Source organism: Eretmochelys imbricata, chromosome 28, assembly GCF_965152235.1.
Source record: "Eretmochelys imbricata isolate rEreImb1 chromosome 28, rEreImb1.hap1, whole genome shotgun sequence".
In the NCBI taxonomy this organism is placed as follows: Eukaryota; Metazoa; Chordata; order Testudines; family Cheloniidae; genus Eretmochelys; species Eretmochelys imbricata.
Window position 1 is genome coordinate 475675 of NC_135599.1, and position 20082 is coordinate 495756.

Here is a 20082-nt window from a genome sequence, read left to right on the forward strand (position 1 = left end):
CACGCTCTCACACACACACACTGACTGACACACACACACACTCACACTGACTGACACACTCAAACACACACTGACACACACACCCACTGACTGACACACACTCACACTGACTGACACGCTCACACACACACTGACTGACTGACACGCTCACACACACACTGACACTCATTCACACACACACTGACTGACACACACTCACACTAACTGACACACTCACACACACACTGACTGACACACACTCACACTCACACACTGACTGACACACACTCACACTGACTGACACACTCACACACTCACTGACTGACACACTCACACAAACTGACACACACACTGACTGACACACACACTCACACCCACACTGATTGACACACGCATTCACACTGACTGACACAGACACTCACACTGACTGACACACTCACACACACACACTGACTGACTGACACACACACACTGCCTGACTGACACACACACACTGACTGACACACACACACACTCACACACACACACTGACTGACACACACACTCACAAACACACACTCACACACACACACTCACTGACACACTCACACACACTCACACACACACACTGACTGACACACACACACACTCACAAACACACACTGACAAACACACACTGACTGACACACACACACACTCACACACACACACTCACACACACACTGACTGACACACACTCACACAGAGACACACACACACTGACTGACACACACACACACTCACAAACACACACTGACTGACACACACTCACACACACACTGACTGACACACATACACAGACACACACACACTGACTGACACACTCACACACACAGACACACTGACTGACACACACACACACTCACAAACACACACTCACACACACACACTGACTGACACACTCTCACACTCACACACACACACTGACTGACACACACACACTGACTGACACACACACACACTCACACACACACACTGACTGACACACACACACTGACTGACACACACACACACTCACACACACACACTGACTGACACACACTCACACACACACACTGACTGACACACTCTCACACTCTCTCTCTCTCTCGGGCTCCCCACCCGGCCTGTTTCCTGTCACTCGCGCTCCGCGCTCCCGGCCCCCGCCCGGCCCCGCACGGACCCGCCCCGATGCCCCGGCCCGGCCCGGGCGGAGCGAGGGGCGGCGGGTCCATGGGGCGCAGGCGGCGGCGGGCGCGGGCCGGGCGGGCGCTGGGGCTGGCGGCGGGGGCCGCGCTCGGGCTGGCCGGGCTGGGGCTGGTGCTGGCGGCCTGGGCCTGGGCCCGGAGCACCCCGAGGGTGAGTGACCGGGACCCCCCCCCCGCGCCCCCCGCCGGGGCCCCCCCCGGGCCCCCCGCGCCCCCAGCCTGGGACCTATAGCGGCCCCTCCCCGCGCCCCCAGCCTGGGACTTCCCAGCGGCCCCCCAGACGCTCCCCCCCAGCGCCCCCTCCCCGCGCCCCCAGCCACGGCCCCCCCCTAGCCTAGGGACCCCCCCAGCGGCCCCCCGCGGCCCCAGCCTGGGACCCCCCCAGCGGTCCCCCGCGCCCCCAGCCTGGGACCCCCCAGCCAGGAACCCCTCTAGGGGCCCCCCCGCGCCCCCAGCCGGGGACCCCGCCAGCGGCCCCCCGCACCCCCAGCCGGGGATCCCCCAACCAGGAACCCCCCCAGCGGCCCCCCAGCGCCCCCAGCCTGGGACCCCCCCAACCAGGAACCCCGCCAGCGGTCCCCCAGCGCCCCCAGCCGGGGGCCCCCCAACCAGGAACCCCCAGCGGCCCCCCAGCGCCCCCAGCCTGGGACCCCCCCAACCAGGAACCCCGCCAGCGGCCCCCCAGCGCCCCCAGCCGGGGGCCTCCCAACCAGGAACCCCCAGCGGCCCCCCAGCGCCCCCAGCCTGGGGACCCCCAGCCACGAACCCCCCCCAGCAGCCCCCGCGCCCCCAGCCGGGGACGCCCCCAGCGGCCCCCCGCGGCCCCAGAGGCTCCCCCAGCGCCCCCCAGCCTGGGACCCCCGCCCCACCTGGCACCCCCAGCCTGGGACCCCCTAACGGCCCCCCAGACGCTCTCCCCCCGTGCCCCCTCCCCGCGCCCCCAGCCACTGCCCCCCCCAACCTGGGACCCCCCAGCGGCCCTTCCCCGCGCCCCCAGCCTGGGACCCCCGCCCCACCTGGCACTCCCAGCCTGGGACCCCCTAGCGGCCCCCCAGACGCTCCCCCCCGCGCCCCCTCCTTGCGCCCCCAGCCAGAGAACGCCCCTAGTAGCCCCCCCAGAGCTCCTCTCCTCCACCCCCCCCCGCGCCCTTCCAGCGCCCTCCACGCCTCGAGCACCCCCCAGCACCCCCCTGGTTCCCCGCCCCCACGGGTTGAGTGCCTGGGACCCCCACGTTCGCCCCCCCCCCCGCCCCGCAGGCGCAGGGGGGAGGGGCTGGGCCCCAGGCCACGGGAGAGGGCGCCGGGAGGACGTGGTGGGGGAGGGGAAACCCACAGGGCTACCCCCCCCACACACACCGCAAAACAACCGCCCCCCCGCTACACACACACACAGCACACGGCCCCCCACACACACACCGCAAAACAACCACCCCCCCGCTACACACACACACAGCACACGGCCCCCCCCCACCCACCGCAAAACAACCACCCCCCCTACACACACACACACAGCACACAGCTACACAACCCCCCCCACACACCACAAAACAATCGCCCCCACACACACACCACAAAACAACCGCCCCCCCGCTACACACACACACAGCACACGGCCCCCCCCACACACACCACAAAACAACCACCCCCCCGCTACACACACACACAGCACACGGCCCCCCACACACACACCGCAAAACAACCACCCCCCCGCTACACACACACACAGCACACGGCCCCCCACACACACACCGCAAAACAACCACCCCCCCGCTACACACACACACACAGCACACAGCTACACAACCCCCCCACACACCACAAAACAATCGCCCCCCCACACACACCACAAAACAACCGCCCCCCCGCTACACACACACACAGCACACGGCCCCCCCACACACACCACAAAACAACCACCCCCCCTACACACACAGCACACAGCTACACAACCCCCCCACACACCACAAAACAACCGCCCCCCACACACACACCGCAAAACAACCGCCCCCCCGCTACACACACACACAGCTACACAACCCCCCACACAGCACAAAACAACCACCCCCCCTACACACACACACACACAGCACACACACACAGAGCACACAGCTACACAACCCCCACACACACCACAAAACAACCACCCCCCCTACACACACACACACAGCACACAGCTACACAACCCCCCCCCACACACCACAAAACAATCGCCCCCACACACACACCACAAAACAACCGCCCCCCCGCTACACACACACACAGCACACGGCCCCCCCCCACACACCACAAAACAACCACCCCCCCTACACACACACACACAGCACACAGCTACACAACCCCCCCACACACCACAAAACAACCGCCCCCCACACACACACCGCAAAACAACCGCCCCCCCGCTACACACACACACAGCTACACAACCCCCCACACAGCACAAAACAACCACCCCCCCTACACACACACACACACAGCACACACACACAGAGCACACAGCTACACAACCCCCACACACACCACAAAACAACCACCCCCCCGCTACACACACACAGCTACACAACCCCCCCACACACCACAAAACAACCACCCCCCCTACACACACACACACACAGCACACACACACAGAGCACACAGCTACACAACCCCCACACACACCGCAAAACAACCGCCCCCCCGCTACACACACACACAGCTACACAACCCTACCACACACCACAAAACAACCACCCCCCCTACACACACACACACAGCACACACACACAGAGCACACAGCTACACAACCCCCCCACACACCACAAAACAACCGCCCCCCGCTACACACACAGCACACAGCTACACAACCCCCACACACACCACAAAACAACCACCCCCCCGCTACACACACACACACAACACACAGCTACACAACCCCCCCACACACCACAAAACAGCCCCCCCACCGCTACACACACCACAAAACAACTGCCCCCCTGCTACACACACACACCCCACACACCGCAAAACAACCGCCCCCCGCTACACATACACACACAACACAGCTACACAACCCCCGCATCACACACAGTCAAGCAACCGCCCCCCCACTACACGCACCACACGACTACACAACCCCCCCAACACACACCGCAAAACACCCCCCGCTACACCCCCCCCCACATGGCTACACAACCCCCCAACACACGCAGCCAGACAACCGCCCCCCCGCTACACAACCCCCCCCACACACCGCAAAACAACCACCCCCCCACCGCTACACACACACTCACCACACCACTACACAACCCCCCCCACGGCTACACACCGCCAAACAGCCACCACAGCGCTACACACACGACACAACCCCCCCCCACAACACCAATCACCCCCACTGCTACACACACACCCCACACCACTACACAACCCCCCCGGCTACACAACCTCCCCACAGCTACACGTCGCCAAACAGCCACCACTCCGCTACACACACCACACAACCCCCCCCCACTGCCAAACAATCACCCCCCACCGGTACACCCCCCCCACTGCTACACAACCCCCCCCACTGCCAAAGAACCACCCCCCACAGCCACACACAGCTACATAACCCCCCCACTACACACACCACGCCATTACACAACCCCCCCATTACCTGCCCCCCCCAGCTACACACACACACCCCGCTACAAACACACAGCCCCCTCCATGGCTACACAACCCCCCCCCCACACTGCCAAACAACAATACACACACACAGCCTCCCCCCACGGCTACACAATCCCCCCCCCCCCACTGCCCAAGTACTGCCCCCGCCAAACCGCTACACACAGCCCCCCCTCTTCCACAGCTGCACACACCCTGCTTTGCAAACACACCCTGCTACACACAGACAGTCCCCCACATGACTACACAGCCCCCGCACACCCACAGCCCCCACAACACACACAGCCCCACCCCCCCCCACTGCTACACACACACACACTGCTCTGCACACACCGCCCGCAACACACACACACTGTTTTGCCAACACATCCCCCTGTACACACACACTTATTCCGCAAACAAACACTGTCCAAACCCACCCACACCAACCCACATTCACACACACACACACAACCTTCCGTGCCTTGATCTGATCCGTGATCTCCCCCCGCACCCCCTGGCTGCAGCCGTGGCTGCTCCCAGCTCCAGATGGGAGGGTCTGGGTGTGTCCCCCCAACCCCACCCTGTGCCTCAGTTTCCCCGTGCGTTGGGTAGGGGGAGGCTGTCGCCTTTCTGGCCATGGGGACAGGGTGGGGTGGCGGTGGGTACACACCCTGAGATCCCCAGGGGACACTGCTCTGAATCTGGGCTGGGTTATAGGGCAATGGGGCCGGCCCCGCCTGCCAGGGGAGAGCGCCCCCTGCCGAGCCCCCCGCCTCGCTGCCTGCCCCCCAGCGCCGCCCTGGGGCCAGCCCCGCCTGTCAGGGGAGAGCGCCCCCTGCCAAGCCCCCCGCCTCGCTCCCTGCCCCCTAGCTCCACCCTGGGGCCAGCCCCGCCTGCCAGGGGAGAGCGCCCCCTGCCGAGCCCCCCGCCTCGCTCCCTGCCCCCTAACTCCACCCTGGGGCCAGCCCCGCCTGTCAGGGGAGAGCACCCCCTGCCAAGCCCCCCGCCTCGCTCCCTGCCCCCTAGCTCCACCCTGGGGCCAGCCCCGCCTGTCAGGGGAGAGCGCCCCCTGCCAAGCCCCCCGCCTCGCTCCCTGCCCCCTAGCTCCACCCTGGGGCCAGCCCCGCCTGTCAGGGGAGAGCGCCCCCTGCCAAGCCCCCCGCCTCGCTCCCTGCCCCCTAGCTCCACCCTGGGGCCAGCCCCGCCTGCCAGGGGAGAGAGCCCCCTGCCAAGCCCCCCACCTCGCTGCCTGCCCCCCAGCGCCGCCCTGGGGCCAGCCCCGCCTGTCAGGGGAGAGTGCCCCCTGCCAAGCCCCCTGCCTTGCTCCCTGCCCCCTAGCTCCACCCTGGGGCCAGCCCCGCCTGCCAGGGGAGAGCGCCCCCTGCCAAGCCCCCCGCCTCGCTCCCTGCCCCCTAGCTCCACCCTGGGGCCAGCCCCGCCTGTCAGGGGAGAGCGCCCCCTGCCAAGCCCCCCTCCTCGCTCCCTGCCCCCTAGCTCCACCCTGGGGCCAGCCCCGCCTGCCAGGGGAGAGCGCCCCCTGCCGAGCCCCCCGCCTCGCTCCCTGCCCCCTAGCTCCACCCTGGGACCAGCCCCGCCTGTCAGGGGAGAGCGCCCCCTGCCAAGCCCCCCGCCTCGCTCCCTGCCCCCTAGCTCCACCCTGGGGCCAGCCCCGCCTGTCAGGGGAGAGCGCCCCCTGCCAAGCCCCCCGCCTCGCTCCCTGCCCCCTAACTCCACCCTGGGGCCAGCCCCGCCTGCCAGGGGAGAGCGCCCCCTGCCAAGCCCCCCGCCTCGCTGCCTGCCCCCCAGCGCCGCCCTGGGGCCAGCCCCGCCTGCCAGGGGAGAGAGCCCCCTGCCGAGCCCCCCGCCTCGCTCCCTGCCCCCTAGCTCCACCCTGGGGCCAGCCCCGCCTGTCAGGGGAGAGCGCCCCCTGCCGAGCCCCCCGCCTCGCTCCCTGCCCCCTAGCTCCACCCTGGGGCCAGCCCCGCCTGCCAGGGGAGAGCGCCCCCTGCCAAGCCCCCCGCCTCGCTCCCTGCCCCCTAGCTCCACCCTGGGGCCAGCCCCGCCTGCCAGGGGAGAGCGCCCCCTGCCGAGCCCCCCGCCTCGCTCCCTGCCCCCTAGCTCCACCCTGGGGCCAGCCCCGCCTGCCAGGGGAGAGCGCCCCCTGCTGAGCCCCCTGCCCCGCTCCCTGCAGCGGAGGGGCTGCGGGTCGGGAGGGAGGGGCACCGGCAGAGCTGGGGGCTGCGGGTTGGGATTCGGGGTCTCAGGGGCTGAGCGCCCCCTCCTGGTGCTGTTGGTCCGACTCCATCTGTGTCTTTCTGTCGCCAGGAGCTGCCGGAGGAGATGCCGGGCGCGCTGGAGCTGGTATGTCTGGGGCACCGGTTCCCCCCACACACACACACATCCCGCCTGCCCCCCGCCACCCGCCCCACACCGGCTCCCTTCCCTCTGGGGTGGTTTTCTCCTTTCTCGGACACTCTCAGTCCTTTTCTCTCCCCTTTGCTTTTTCCTTCAGTCTTTCGGCTCCTTCTCTCTCTTCATTTCTCCCGCTCTTTTCCTTTCATCCTTGAGTTATTCGCTCCTCCTTTCCTTCCTCTCATCCCTTTGCTCTCTGGTTTTCTCTCCCGTCTTCAGTTCCTCTTTGCCCTCAGCCCGGGTGGCGTTCCTTCTCCTCTCCCTGGACTTTCCTTCCTCCTTCTCCGCTTTCTGCCTTTCTCTCGTTCATCCCTTCAGCCGCTTTCCTCTCCTTCACTCCTTTGTCTGTTCAGTTCACATTCATCCCTTTCTCCCTCCTTCTCTTTCAGGATCCATTCCCTTGCTTTTCTTTTCTTCTTTGTTTTTCTGTTTCTTCCTTCACCCTTTTCATTCTGCTTTTTACGCCTCCTCTCGTCTCTTTTCGTTCTTCTTTCCACCGATTCTGTGGTTTGCTTTCCTCCATCATAGACTTTTTCGTTCTTCCTTTCTCCTCCGTCTTTCTTCTCTCGGTTTTCTCCGTTCCGCCTACATGCCTTCGCTCTTCCTTGCACTCAGTCTTTGTGCGTTCGCTCGTTTTGCTGTTTGCTCCTTTCTCGTTCATTCTTCTGCTTTTCTCCTTCCCTTCTTTCACTCATTCCTCCATTCGTCCCGCATTCAGCCTTTCCCCCTCTCTCTTCACTTGGCCTTTTCTTTCCCATTCTCTTCTTCTTCCATTTCTTCACTTTCTCTTGGTTTTTGTCTTTCTTCCTTCCTCCATCTTTTCTTGCCATTACTTTCTTTCTTTCTCATTCATCCCCTTTTCTTTCTTTCTTTCTCATTCATCCCCTTTTCTTTCTCTCTTTCTTTCTTTCTCATTCATCCCCTTTTCTTTCTTTCTTTCTTTCTTTCTTTCTTTCTTTCTTTCTTTCTTTCTCATTCATCCCCTTTTCTTTCTCTCTTTCTCATTCATCCCCTTTTCTTTCTTTCTTTCTTTCTTTCTTTCTTTCTTTCTTTCTTTCTTTCTCATTCATCCCCTTTTCTTTCTCTCTTTCTTTCTCATTCATCCCCTTTTCTTTCTTTCTTTCTTTCTTTCTTTCTTTCTTTCTTTCTTTCTTTCTTTCTTTCTTTCTTTCTCATTCATCCCCTTTTCTTTTTCTTTCTTTCACTCATTCTCTGGAGGGGCCCAGGACCCCAGAGGGAGGTGGGGGAGACTGGCTCGTCCCCCCCCCCCAAGGGATCAGGGCCATGAACAGAGATGGGGTAACTTCCTAACCCCCGCTACTCCCCACTCAGAACTGGCTCCCATCCCCCAAGGCGGTGTATTATTTAGGAGGGGTGGGGTCCTGTGGTACAGAGATGGGGAGGTGAAGGGGGGGCTGTGTGCGTGTGTGTGTCACTTAGACCCCCCCCATTAACCCCTTTCCTCACTGCACTGTCCCCCACCCAGCTGGCGCCCCCTGTTGGCCGCAACTCCCGAGGCTGGTTCCTGCAGCACCTGGACCAAGGGGACGCGCCACGGGAGAGGAGATCGGGTGAGTGAACCCCCAGTCACATCCCCAGCCCAGCACAGGTGGGCTGGGAGCCCGGACTCCTGGGTTCTCTCCCCGGCTCTGGGAGGAGGGTGGGGGTGAGTGGGTCAGAGCAAGGGTGGGTGGATTCTGCGGTTGTCTGCGTATGCATCTCCATGTAATGCTGCTCCCTAGCGGCAGCTCACCATATGGCGCCCATGTGTGTCATGAGACCCGTACAGCCAAAGCTGAGTGCGAATCTCCCTGCTTGTATTTGGCAGTGTCCAAGGGGAAGAAGCCTCGGGCCCGGAAACCTGCTGCTGCACACTATAAAGGTGAGAGAGACTTGGGACACATCCGATCAGGTTGGGATGGGGAGGTGGTGGATTTAAAAATAGATACATATTTGGAGGTTGCTTGTTGCTGGTTAAATCATCGTGACTCCAAGCCCCCATCCTGCTCTAACCACCAGCCCCCCCTCCCAGAGCCAGGGAGAGAACCCAGGAGTCCTGGCTCCCAGCCCCCCTGCTCTAACCCACCTGCCCCCACTCCCCTTCCAGAGCTGGGGAGAGAACCCAGGAGTCCCAGCTCCCAGCCCGCCCTGCTCTAACTCACCAGCCCCCACTCCCCTCCCAGAGCCGGGGAGAGAACCCAGGAGTCCTGGCTCCCAGCCCCCCCAGTGTAATAATGGCTCATGTCGGTCTCTGTTTCAGTGGGATTTCCAGAGAACCCAGCTGGGATCTACTCAGGTAATTCCAGGAGGGGCTGTGTGAAGGGGAGTTGGGGACTGGTGGGTTAGAGCAGGGGGGGCTGGGAGCCAGGACTCCTGGGTTCTCTTTTTGGCTCTGGGAGGGGAGTGGGGGGCTGGTGGGTTAGAGCAGGGGGGGCTGGGAGCCAGGAATCCTGGGTTCTCTTTTTGGCTCTGGGAGGGGAGTGGGGGCTGGTGGGTTAGAGCAGGGGGGGCTGGGAGCCAGGAATCCTGGGTTCTCTCCCCAGCTCTGGGAGGGGAGTGGGGGCTGGTGGTTAGAGTGGGGAAGGGTGGGGGTGTTGGGAGCTTTTGGTCTAGCTTGGCTTCCCCCACACTCTCTCTCCCGGCCGCCCTTTTAGGGGTGAGAGGCCTGGTACCCTCCCCACTCTGGCGTGCCCTGCAGCTCCGAGGGGAGCCAGCAGGGGGCAGCCCTGTGCCCTGAGGATAACACATTTGGGGCGGCTTATGATAAACTAGGGGTGTGGGCAGAGAAGGTGGGAGTGGGGTTGGGGCAGCCGAGCAGAGGGGTGGGCCAGGGCAGCTCTCGGTCTTGAGGGTGGCGGGGGGGGGATCGAATGTGTAATACACCTCCCCCCCTCCCTTCTATGCCTCCCCCTCCCCCCCACGCCAGGGCCTGACGGGACCATCGGGGGCTGGGAGGAGACGCCGCTCAATGCCACGAGCCCCTTGCGCTACAATTTGGCCAGCGGGGAGTTCGCCGTCCTCCGGAGGGGCCTCTACTACCTGTACTGCCAGGTGAGTGGCGGCCGGACGCCTGGGTTCTCTGGGGTGCGGGGGCTGGGAGCCAGGACTCCTGAGTTCTTTCCCCGGCTCTCGGAGGGGAGTAGGGGCTGGTGGGTTAGAGCAGAGGGGGCTGAGAGCCAGGACTCCTGGGTTCTCTCCCCGGCTCTCGGAGGGGAGTGGGGGCTGGTGGGTTAGAGCAGAGGGAGCTGGGAGCCAGGACTCCTGGGTTCTCTGCCCAGCTCTGGGAGGGGAGTGGGGGCTGGTGGGTTACAGCAGGAGGGGCTGGGAGCCAGGACTCCTTGGTTCTCTGCCCAGCTCTTGGAGGGGAGTAGGGGCTGGTGGGTTAGAGCAGGGGGGGCTGGGAGCCAGGACTCCTGGGTTCTCTCCCCAGCTCTGGGAGGGGAGTGGGGGCTGGTGGGTTACAGCAGGGGGGGGCTGGGAGCCAGGACTCCTGGCTTCTCTCCCCAGCTCTGGGAGGGGAGTGGGGGCTGGTGGGTTACAGCAGGGGGGGCTGGGAGCCAGGACTCCTGGGTTCTCTGCCCAGCTCTGGGAGGGGAGTGGGGGCTGGGGCCCGAACTCCTGGGTTCTACTGCCCCCCCTCTGCCCTCGGCAGGTGCATTTCAACGAGGGCCGGACGGTGTACATGAAGCTGGACGTGGTGGTGGACGGGGTGCTGGCCCTGCGGTGCCTGGAGCAGTTCCCCCCGACCAGCGCCGGCCCCCAGGACCCCGAACTGCGCGTCTGCCAGGTCTCCGGGCTCTTGCTCCTCCAGCCGCCCTCCGCCCTGCGCATCCGCACCATCCCCGGCGTGAGGCTCAAGGCCGAGCACTACCTCACCTTCTTCGGGCTCTTCCAGGTGCACTGAGCCCGGGGGCGGCGGGGCAGGACTCCTGGGTTCCCCAGGAGAGCAGTGGTGTTGAGTGGCCAGAGCAGAGGGGGCTGGGAGCCAGGACTCCTGGGTTCTATCCCCGGCTCCAGAAGGGGAGTGCGGGCTGGTGGGATAGAGCGGGGGGGGGGGGGGGGCTGGGAGCCAGGACTCCTGGGTTCTCTCCCCAGCTCTGGGAAGGAAGCAGGATCCCGTGTTCTTGATCACACCAGTGGGCCCAGTTTGGCTCCCGGTTGCTTCGTATCGGATCCCAGTGGACCGCGCCCTCCTGCCCACCCCGACCCCTCAGCTTCTCCTAGACCCCGGCATCTTGCGGGGGGGGGGGGCAGTGCACACACCCCACGCAGCGTTGTGTGGGCGGGGTTCTGATCCATGCCACTCCCCGCTTCTGGATGATGGCCAGTGCCTCCCCCTGAACCCTGGCGAGATCCCTGCCCATCCAGCCGGAGACCCCCCCCCAAATTCCTTTACTGCAGCTCCACTGTGGGGGTGGGGGTGTCATTAAAGTCTGGGTAGCCCCCCACAAGGTGAGGAGCCAGGACTCCTGGGTTCTGGCTCTGGCTCTGAGAGGGGAGTGGGGGCTGGTGGTTAGAGTAGCGGGGGCTGGGAGCCAGGACTCCTGGGTTCTGTCTCTGGCTCTGAGAGGGGAGTGGGGGCTGGTGGTTAGAGCAGCGGGGGCTGGGAGCCAGGACTCCTGGGTTCTCTCCCCACCTCTGGGAGGGGAGTGGGGGCTGGTGGGTCAGAGCAGCAGGGGCAGGGAGCCAGGACTCCTGAGTTCTCTCCCAGGCTCTTCCTGTCCCCAACGCTCATGGCGGGGATAAAACACCCACTCCAGCCAAAGCCCTTCCCCCCCGCAGCAGGGGAAAGTGGCACGGGGGGGTGCAGTGCCCCTTGCAGCCACCAGGGGGTGCACAGACATATCCTCCCCCTGGCTGGGGGCGCAGGGCCCCTGGCTGCCACCAGGGGGCACACGGACACATCCTCCCACTGGCTGGGGGGCGCAGTGCCCCGGCTGCCACCAGGGGGCGCAGAGATGCCCTCGGCTGGCCGGCCTGCCCGCCTCGCCCGCCGCCCGACTGCCCGGGCGGCCAATAGCACACCAGGACCACTGCTGCCTGACAGGCTGTGCTGTGGGTGGGCGGGGCCTTGCGGCGGGCCAATGAACTCATCCCAGTGGCGGTGACGCCCGCCCATGGAGGGGACACACCCACACACACCCCGGTGGGGGGGCGGGGGGGGTTGGGACACAGAGTATTTTATAGCAGAAATGGTTATTAAAAAGATAATTAAAATACCGTGGCCTCATCTGTGGTGAATCACTGGACCTGGGTTTTCTGGGAGGGGAGCAGGGGCTAGTGCTTAGAGCAGGGCGGTTGGCCTGGGAGCCAGGACTCCTGGGTTCTCTCCCCAGGTCTATATCGGGGCAGGGGTGTTTCGTGTAGAAGAAATGGATGATCTGACTCAGGTTTGTTCTTCGGTACCAACCCATTTATTTTACCACGAACGGCCAGCACTGGCCCACTTCCCTGGCCATGGCGGAGACCGACGGCCACAGCTGGCTTCCTGGCTCAGAAATCCCCAGGCCCGCTTCTCTGGCTGGTCCTGTGCCCCAAGGAGCTCTGCCTCTTGACTTCTTCTCCGGGTGACTCTCCCCGCCTGCCTCCCTCGCTTTCTGTCTCTCACACGTGCGCAGACAGCAAGGACCTGTCGTCCCTCAGCCCATGCCCTTAGCCATCACTCCCAGGGAAACCCCTCCATCCGCAGGGCTTAGCACCTTGGGCGGTGGCTTTCCGCAGTTTCAGCTCTCGCTGCACTCACGGTGCGCTTAGTTGCTCCTTCCGTTGAGCTGGATCAGTTAGCGCACCCGGGGCCATCGGTCGAGCAAAACAGCTGAAATCAGCCATGAACCGGTTTGTCACAGGGTGCGAGAAGGGAGGCCGAGCCCCGGGCAGCTAGACTCATTACCAGCTGCCCAAACGGGCGGCTTATAAAGGCGGAGACGGGTGCCAGCAGACGGTGCCCAGAGGAAGCTAGGATCCACGGGAAGAGGCCACTGGGCCCAGAGAACCAGGTATGAGTTTTCTTTCAAAAAGCTTCGTGCGGAGCTTAATAGGCCAGAAGGAGAGGGAAAGGGGGCTTTGTTTTGGGGAAACTGAGGCAGGCCTCAATAGCGTCCCACTGAGCCAGCAGCAGGTGCTATGGGTCAGGTGCCCCAGCGAACGCTGCTCATACATTGGCTCACATGATATCGTGAGGCGAAAGGGGGGGTTACACCTTTTATCCGTCTACCTCCACCCCCCAACCTTGAGCCGGCCAGCCCTCCTCAAGGACCCCTCCATCCATCCGCCCAGGGACATACACCTCCGAGCTCCCCAGGCCTCAGCTCCGCACCCCCTCTCTGTCCTGACCCGCAGGCTCCCCGCCCACCCAGCCCCACCAGGGCCCCTCGATCCTGACCCGTGGGGTGAAGGCCACTAAGCCCCGGATCGATGGCTTTCCCAGAGCTGGCACCCGCGTGGGTGGCTGGGTCAGGTCTGCGGTAGCTTATCTTGTGTTCTCACTCACCAGAACAAACTGATTATCACACACTTCCATTCCTGAGAAAGCCCGAACGTGGGTAATCACAACCACCACCCCGCCCCAGAGGTGGCCGCATCTCAGCGCCGGGCGAGGGGTCCCTGTGTACCCAACCTGGCGAGTGCTTTAGGCTCGAAAGGCCCAGGGGAATATTGGTTGGGAGGGGGCTGCAGACAGATGCGGGGTAGGCAGTAGCCCAGTGCGGGCACAGTATGGGGGGGGCTGGGAGCCAGGACTCCTGGGTTCTGTCTCTGGCTCTGGGAGGGGAGCGGGGGCTGGTGGTTCGAGCAGGGTGGCTGGGAGCCAGGACTTCTGGGTTCTCGCCCCGGATCTGGGAAGGGAGTGGGGACTGGTGGTTAAAGCAGGGTGGCTGGGAGCCAGGACTCCTCGGTTCTCTCCCCGGATCTGGGAGGGGAGTTGGGGCTGGTGGTTAGAGCAGGGTGGCTGGAAGCCAGGACTCCTGGGTTCTAGTCTCTTCGGGGGGGGGGGGGGGGCGTGGAGGTTTCCCAGCTGTTGCCAACACCCTGGGACCTCAGCGCATTCATCCTTCCTATGCAAATATGAATAATTTTTTTGGGGGGGGGGCATAGAAATCAGGGGGCGACTTTGAGTTTTGGAGGCCTGTGGCAAGAGGGGGGCCTGGACATTTGGGGATGGATTTGGGGGGGTCCCTGGAAAATTCGGGGTGAGCTCAGAGGGGGCAGAGACTTGGGGGTGACCTCCACAGAGGGGTAAAGGTTGTGGGGAGAGATTTCAGGGGGCAGAGACTTGTGGGTGACCTCCCCACGGGAGGCAGGTTTTGGGGGGCAGAGATTTGGGGGCAACTCAATTGAGGGATTTTAGGGGGGATTTCACAGGGTGGGGTAAAGATTCGGGGGGGGGACCTCAGGGGAACCCACAGGGATCTGAAGTGGGGGCATCCCCCCACCCATTCGCCGTTGGGGGTCTAACGGTCCCTGCCAGCTGGCAGACGGATACAGCTGGCAAGGCCCCGGGCACCCGTCGGTTTCCTGCCCCACGCCCTCTTCCCCACGTCCCCTTACGCAAGAACCAGACGCCAGCACCCGCCACTAGCTGGCCACAGCCCGGGGCTCACCGGCTGCTCACCGGCCACCCCCTGGAACCTGCAAAGCACCCCCAGATCCCAGCTGCACCCCCCTTGGCCATCCCAGGCCTTGCTGACCCTGCCAGGGAGGGGCAGGTTTGGGGCAGGACTCCGGAGAGGTTGTGGGGTGGGTGGGCAGGGGGATTTGGGGGGGGGGGTGGCTTTGAGAACAGGCAGGGGGAGATTTTGGAGGTGTCCAGGCAGGAATTTTGGGGAGCAGCTAGCAAGGGGGAGGGGGGCTCTGGGAATGGGAGTTTGGGGGTTTTCGAGGAGGGATTTGAACAGGATTTGGGGGAGCAGCTAGGAAGGGGGAAGGGGGCTCTGGGAGTGAGATTTTTGGGGGTGTAGAGGAGTGATTTGTGGATGTGGCTAGGGAGGGGGTGAGGGGCTGTGGAAGGGGGATTTGGGGCCATCTGGGCAAGGATTTGGGGGAGCAGCTAGCAAGGGGGGGGCTCTGGGAGTGGGCTTGGGGGGGATCAGGTGAGGGGGCAAAGTGCGGGGGAGGTGACTCTCCCCAGCCCTCATGGCCGGGGCCCCGGGGCACCAGCCACTGGGGGCGCTGTGGTTAGGGGGGGGCGCAGCCCTGGGGGCGCTAGCCTGTCTTATAGCCCTCATGGCCCAGCAGGCCCACCTGGGAGCCCTGCGCCGGGAACTGGTCCAGCTCCGGGGGGAGCTGGTGGCCGCCAGGACGGGAGAGATCAGGCCCCCTGGAGAGACACAGGTGAGACCCCTCAACACTGATCCAAATGAGAGGGCAGTGAGGGTTAGTGGTTAGAGCAGGGGGGCTGGGAGCCAGGACTCCTGGGTTCTCTTCCCGATTTGGGGCGGGGAGTGGGATCTGGTGGTTGGGGGGGAGCCAGGGCTCCTGGGTTCTCTTCCCGATTTTGGGAGGGCAGTGGGGGCTGCGAGAGGGGGGACTGGGAGCCAGGACTCCTGGGTTCTCTCCCGGGCTCTGGGAGGGGAGGTGGGGGGTGAAACTTACCCGGGCTCTGCTCTGCTCTCCCTTCCCCCTTCTCCTCCATGGGGCAGCAGCCGGGGAAGACCCCCTGAAGGGTTAAAGATTAAGCGCCCCCCCCCATCGGCGCAGCGGGGGGTAGGAGCGGGGCTGGGGGGAGCCGCAAACACAAACCCGGCACCGACCTTTAGCGCTCGGCGGGGAGGCGGAAACAACCCGCCTCCCTGGGAAAGCCCCGCATGGCGGAAAGGAATGTAAAGAATCCCCCCCCCCAACCCACCAGCCCCCACTCCCCTCCCAGGGCCGCCGAGAGAACCCAGGAGTCCTGGCTCCCAGCCCCCCCTGCTGTAACCCACCAGCCCCCGCTCCCCTCCCAGGGCCCCCGAGAGAACCCAGGAGTCCTGGCTCCCAGCCCCCCTGGTTCTAACCCACCAGCCCCCACTCCCCTCCCAGGGCCCCCGAGAGAACCCAGGAGTCCTGGCTCCCAGCCCCCCTGGTTCTAACCCACCAGCCCCCACTCCCCTCCCAGAGCCTGGGAGAGAACCCAGGAGTCCGGGCTCCGGGCCCCACCCCCGGTAGGTTCTGTAACTCTGCAGGCAAGTCTGGATGATCTTTGAATGAACTTCACTTCCTGGGCCCCATGCAGCAACCCAATTAATCCTGCCTCCGGGAGGGGAGTGGGGGCTGGTTGTTAGAGCCGGGGGGGCTGGGAGCCAGGACTCCTGGGTTCTCTCCCCGGCTCCGGGAGGGGAGTGGGGGCTGGTGGGTTAGAGCAGGAGGGGCTGGGAGCCAGGACTCCTGGGTTCTCTCCCCGGCTCCGGGAGGGGAGTGGGGGCTGGTGGGTTAGAGCAGGAGGGGCTGGGAGCCAGGACTCCTGGGTTCTCTCCCCGGCTCCGGGAGGGGAGTGGGGGCTGGTGGGTTAGAGCAGGAGGGGCTGGGAGCCAGGACTCCTGGGTTCTCTCCCCGGCTCCGGGAGGGGAGTGGGGGCTGGTGGGTTAGAGCAGGAGGGGCTGGGAGCCAGGACTCCTGGGTTCTCTCCCCGGCTCCGGGAGGGGAGTGGGGGCTGGTGGGTTAGAGCAGGAGGGGCTGGGAGCCAGGACTCCTGGGTTCTCTCCCCGGCTCCGGGAGGGGAGTGGGGGCTGGTGGGTTAGAGCAGGAGGGGCTGGGAGCCAGGACTCCTGGGTTCTCTCCCGGCTCTGGGAGAGGAGTGGGGTCTAGTGGTTAGAGCAGGGGGGTGCTGGGAGTCCGGACGCCTGGGTTCTCTCCCAGCTCTGGGAGGGGAGTGGGGTTTGGTGCCAAGGGATTTTTTGCAGGGTTAACCCTCTCCTGTCTGCTCCCGGTTCAGGCGCCCGGGGAGCTGGAGCCCCCTCAGGCTGCGGGGGTCCAAGCCCCCCCAGTTTGGCGAAGGGGGAAAAGAGGGTCCGAGTGGAGCTCCAGGGAACGGGACCAGCGACAGCAACACAGTGAGTGGCTGGGGATGAAGCGAGAGTGACAAGTGGCTGCAGCTGTTAACGGGTGTCCCCCCGGGCGGGGGGGGGGGGGGTGAGGAATGGGGCCTGTCCCCTCTCTGTGTGTGCGGTGTGGGTGTGTGTGTGCGGTGTGGGTGTGTGTGTGCGTGCGATGTGGGGACCGGGACATTGAGAAGTGAAAGTAGAAAGTGACCAACTCAGCAGGGGAAAGGCCAGATGCGAATCTCAGCTCCCTCCCTGGGTCAATCCAGAGTCACTCCTGCTTACGAGGCAGTCAGGCCTAGATTCTGTTCCCAATTTTTGCCCCCAGGTCAGTTTCTGGTAAGAGCTGTTGCCCCCGCGCCCCTCCTCCGCAGCGGATCACCAAATTGAGCTGGTGTCAGCGGTGGGATCGATCGCTGATTATCTGGATTAACCCACATGTATTTTGCCGTGTGGCGTGAGATGCTCTGGGGTTGGCACCTGGGGTAGAGACTTCAGGCTCTGACCCATGGTGCAGGCAGCAGATCTGGGGCGATCAGACACGCCCTTAGGGTCACACCGCTTGGTGTGAGCAGTGGGATCCCCATGCCACTTGGTAGGGCTGTTTAAGTTCCCAGTGGATCCGGACTCCAGCAGCCGTGGGGCAAAGGGGCGCAGGGGTGAGAGGAGGGGCAGGTTGTGGGGAGGGGAGCTGGCAAGTCACCGTCTCTGTCTCTCCACCTCACTCCTAGGGAAACGCTCAGTTCTCCACCTGGCCCCGAGCCATCGCTCCACCAACAGTGAGTTGTCCCCCCCACCCCACCCCACCATCCCCCTTCCCTGGGTGACCCATGCTGACCACCAGGACTCCTGGGTTCTCTCCCTGGCTCTGGGAAGCGAGTGGGGGCTGGTGAGTCAGAGCAGGGGGAATGGGAGCCAGGACTCCTGGGTTCTCTCCCTGGCTCTGGGAGGGCAGTGGGGGCTGGTGGGTCAGAGCAGGGGGGGCTGGGATCCAGGACTCCTGGGTTCTCTCCCCGGCTCTGGGAAGCGAGTGGGGGCTGGTGGGTCAGAGCAGGGGGACTGGGAGCCAGGACTCCTGAGTTCTCTCCCCGGCTCTGGGAGGGCATGGGGGCTGGTGGTTAGAGCGGGGGGGCTGGGAGCGCTAACAGCCCCCCATCTCCCCCACAGACGAGGGGGACATGACTGAGATCTGGTGGCAGCCTTTCCTGCAGCAGGGCCGGGCGCTGGACGTGACTGGCCCAGACGTCACCGTGAAGCAGACGGGATTGTACCTCGTCTACAGCCAGGTAAGGGCCAGTCCCCGCCCTGGGGTGGGGGTGGGGAGCCAGCACCCCCTAGAGGGGACAGGCCCCTGCCCCATTCCCCGCCCCCCCTGAGCCAGGCAGGCCCCTGCCTGGGGCTGGGGGGAGCCGGCGCCCCCTAGGCCTGCCCCATTCCCTGCAACACCCGGCCCAATCCTCACCCCCTCTTCCCTGCTGCCTCCCAGGTGCTGTTCCACGACCCCACGTTCACCATGGGGCAGGTGCTGTGGCGGGCGTCGGCCGGGGGGCCGGGGCAGATCCTCCTGCGGTGTGTTCAGAGCATGCCCCCCGAGCCGGAGCAGGCCTATAACAGCTGCTACAGCGGAGGTGAGGGGGGGGGGGATCCAGGAATGGGGGGGGGATGGGGATGTTGCAGCTAGTGGGGGTGCAGGGGGGGAGACCACCCAGGGAGGAGGCATTTGCAGCCCCTGGGGGGGCAGTTAGAGGGAATGGGGGGGCTGTCCGGCAGAAGGAGGGGGATGGGCTCGCCGGGGCTCCCCCCAAGGATGATGCCCCCCCCCCCCCCCAGGTGTTTTCCAGCTGCAGCGCGGGGACCAGCTGAGTCTCCGTGTGCCCCGGGCCAACGCGTCCCTCGACCTCAGCCCGCACGGGACCTTCCTGGGCCTGGTCCGCCTCTAGCGGGGCCGGCCACCCCCACTCCCCCAGGCGAGGACGGAACCCAGGCGTCCGGGGAGCTGCAGAGGGACCAGGCCGGAAAGGACCCAGGTGTCCGGCCAGAAGGGACCCAGGCATCCAGGGAGCTGCACAGAGACCAGGCCGGAAGGGGGCATCCGGGGAGCTGCAGAGGGACCAGGCCGGAAGGGACCCAGGCATCCGGGGAGCTGCAGAGGGACCAGGCCGGAAGGGATCCAGGCATCCGGCCAGACGGGACCCAGGCATCCGGGGAGCTGCACAGGGACCAGGCCGGAAGGGACCCAGGCATCCGAGGAGCTGCAGAGGAGGGACCAGGCCGGAAGGGACCCAGGCATCTGGGAAGTCTGGAGCAATCCCAGGGCTGTGATTTTGGGGTACATCCTGGAAGGGTCTCACCACTGGGGAGGGTGCAGGACTCTGCCCCAGCCACCAGGGGGCGCCCCCCGAGGACAGCCTGAAACAAACGAACCCCCCCCCGAAAAAACCGAAGGAAATTCCAGCCAAAAAACTTTGTGAAGGTCGTGAATGGGGCCCTCTGAACAAACATGCCCAGGAGCACGGTGGCTGGGAGCCCGGACGCCTGGGTTCTCTCTTCAGCTCTGAGTGGGATCTAGTGGCTTGGAGCAGGGGCGGGGGAGGAGTGGGGCTCGGAGCCAGGACTCCTGGGTTCTTGTTTGGCTTTGTAAGAAGTCCGAGGCTAGGCAGATGCCACACGGACACAGAGCAAAGGGCCCCAGCCCAAACGACTCTGCCGGTCTGGAAGGAAGGGACCCAGGCGTCCAGGGGGTTGCCGAGGAACGCAGCTGGCCTGGGAGAAAGGGACCCAGGAGTCCAGGAAGCTCAGAGGGCCTCAGCCAGCATGGAAGGAAGGGACCCAAGCATCCGAGGAGCCGCAGA

At 64.6% G+C, this 20082-nt stretch overlaps 1 protein-coding gene across 1 annotated transcript; it reads left to right on the top strand.

Moving 5' to 3' along the window:
• Window positions 1-1209: 1209 nt before the first annotated feature.
• Window positions 1210-19170, top strand: TNFSF12 (TNF superfamily member 12). The gene is made up of 13 exons (XM_077806610.1): window positions 1210-1335; window positions 7131-7166; window positions 8704-8788; window positions 9046-9099; window positions 9478-9513; window positions 10144-10268; window positions 10870-11112; window positions 15450-15545; window positions 17125-17242; window positions 17962-18009; window positions 18398-18516; window positions 18717-18858; window positions 19061-19170. Exons 1-13 carry the CDS (start codon window positions 1210-1212, stop codon window positions 19168-19170), a joined length of 1338 nt encoding a protein of 445 aa, XP_077662736.1.
• Window positions 19171-20082: the final 912 nt, after the last annotated feature.

What these genes read in the sequence shown, in the direction of transcription:
- TNFSF12 (XM_077806610.1), top strand. Translation starts at nt 1,210, where the DNA reads ATGGGGCGCAGGCGGCGGCGGGCGCGGGCCGGGCGGGCGCTGGGGCTG. An exon ending in TCTACTACCTGTACTGCCAG is followed by an intron (nt 10,269 to 10,869) that starts GTGAGTGGCGGC and finishes TGCCCTCGGCAG; the next exon opens with GTGCATTTCAACGAGGGCCG. An exon ending in TAACAGCTGCTACAGCGGAG is followed by an intron (nt 18,859 to 19,060) that starts GTGAGGGGGGGG and finishes CCCCCCCCCCAG; the next exon opens with GTGTTTTCCAGCTGCAGCGC.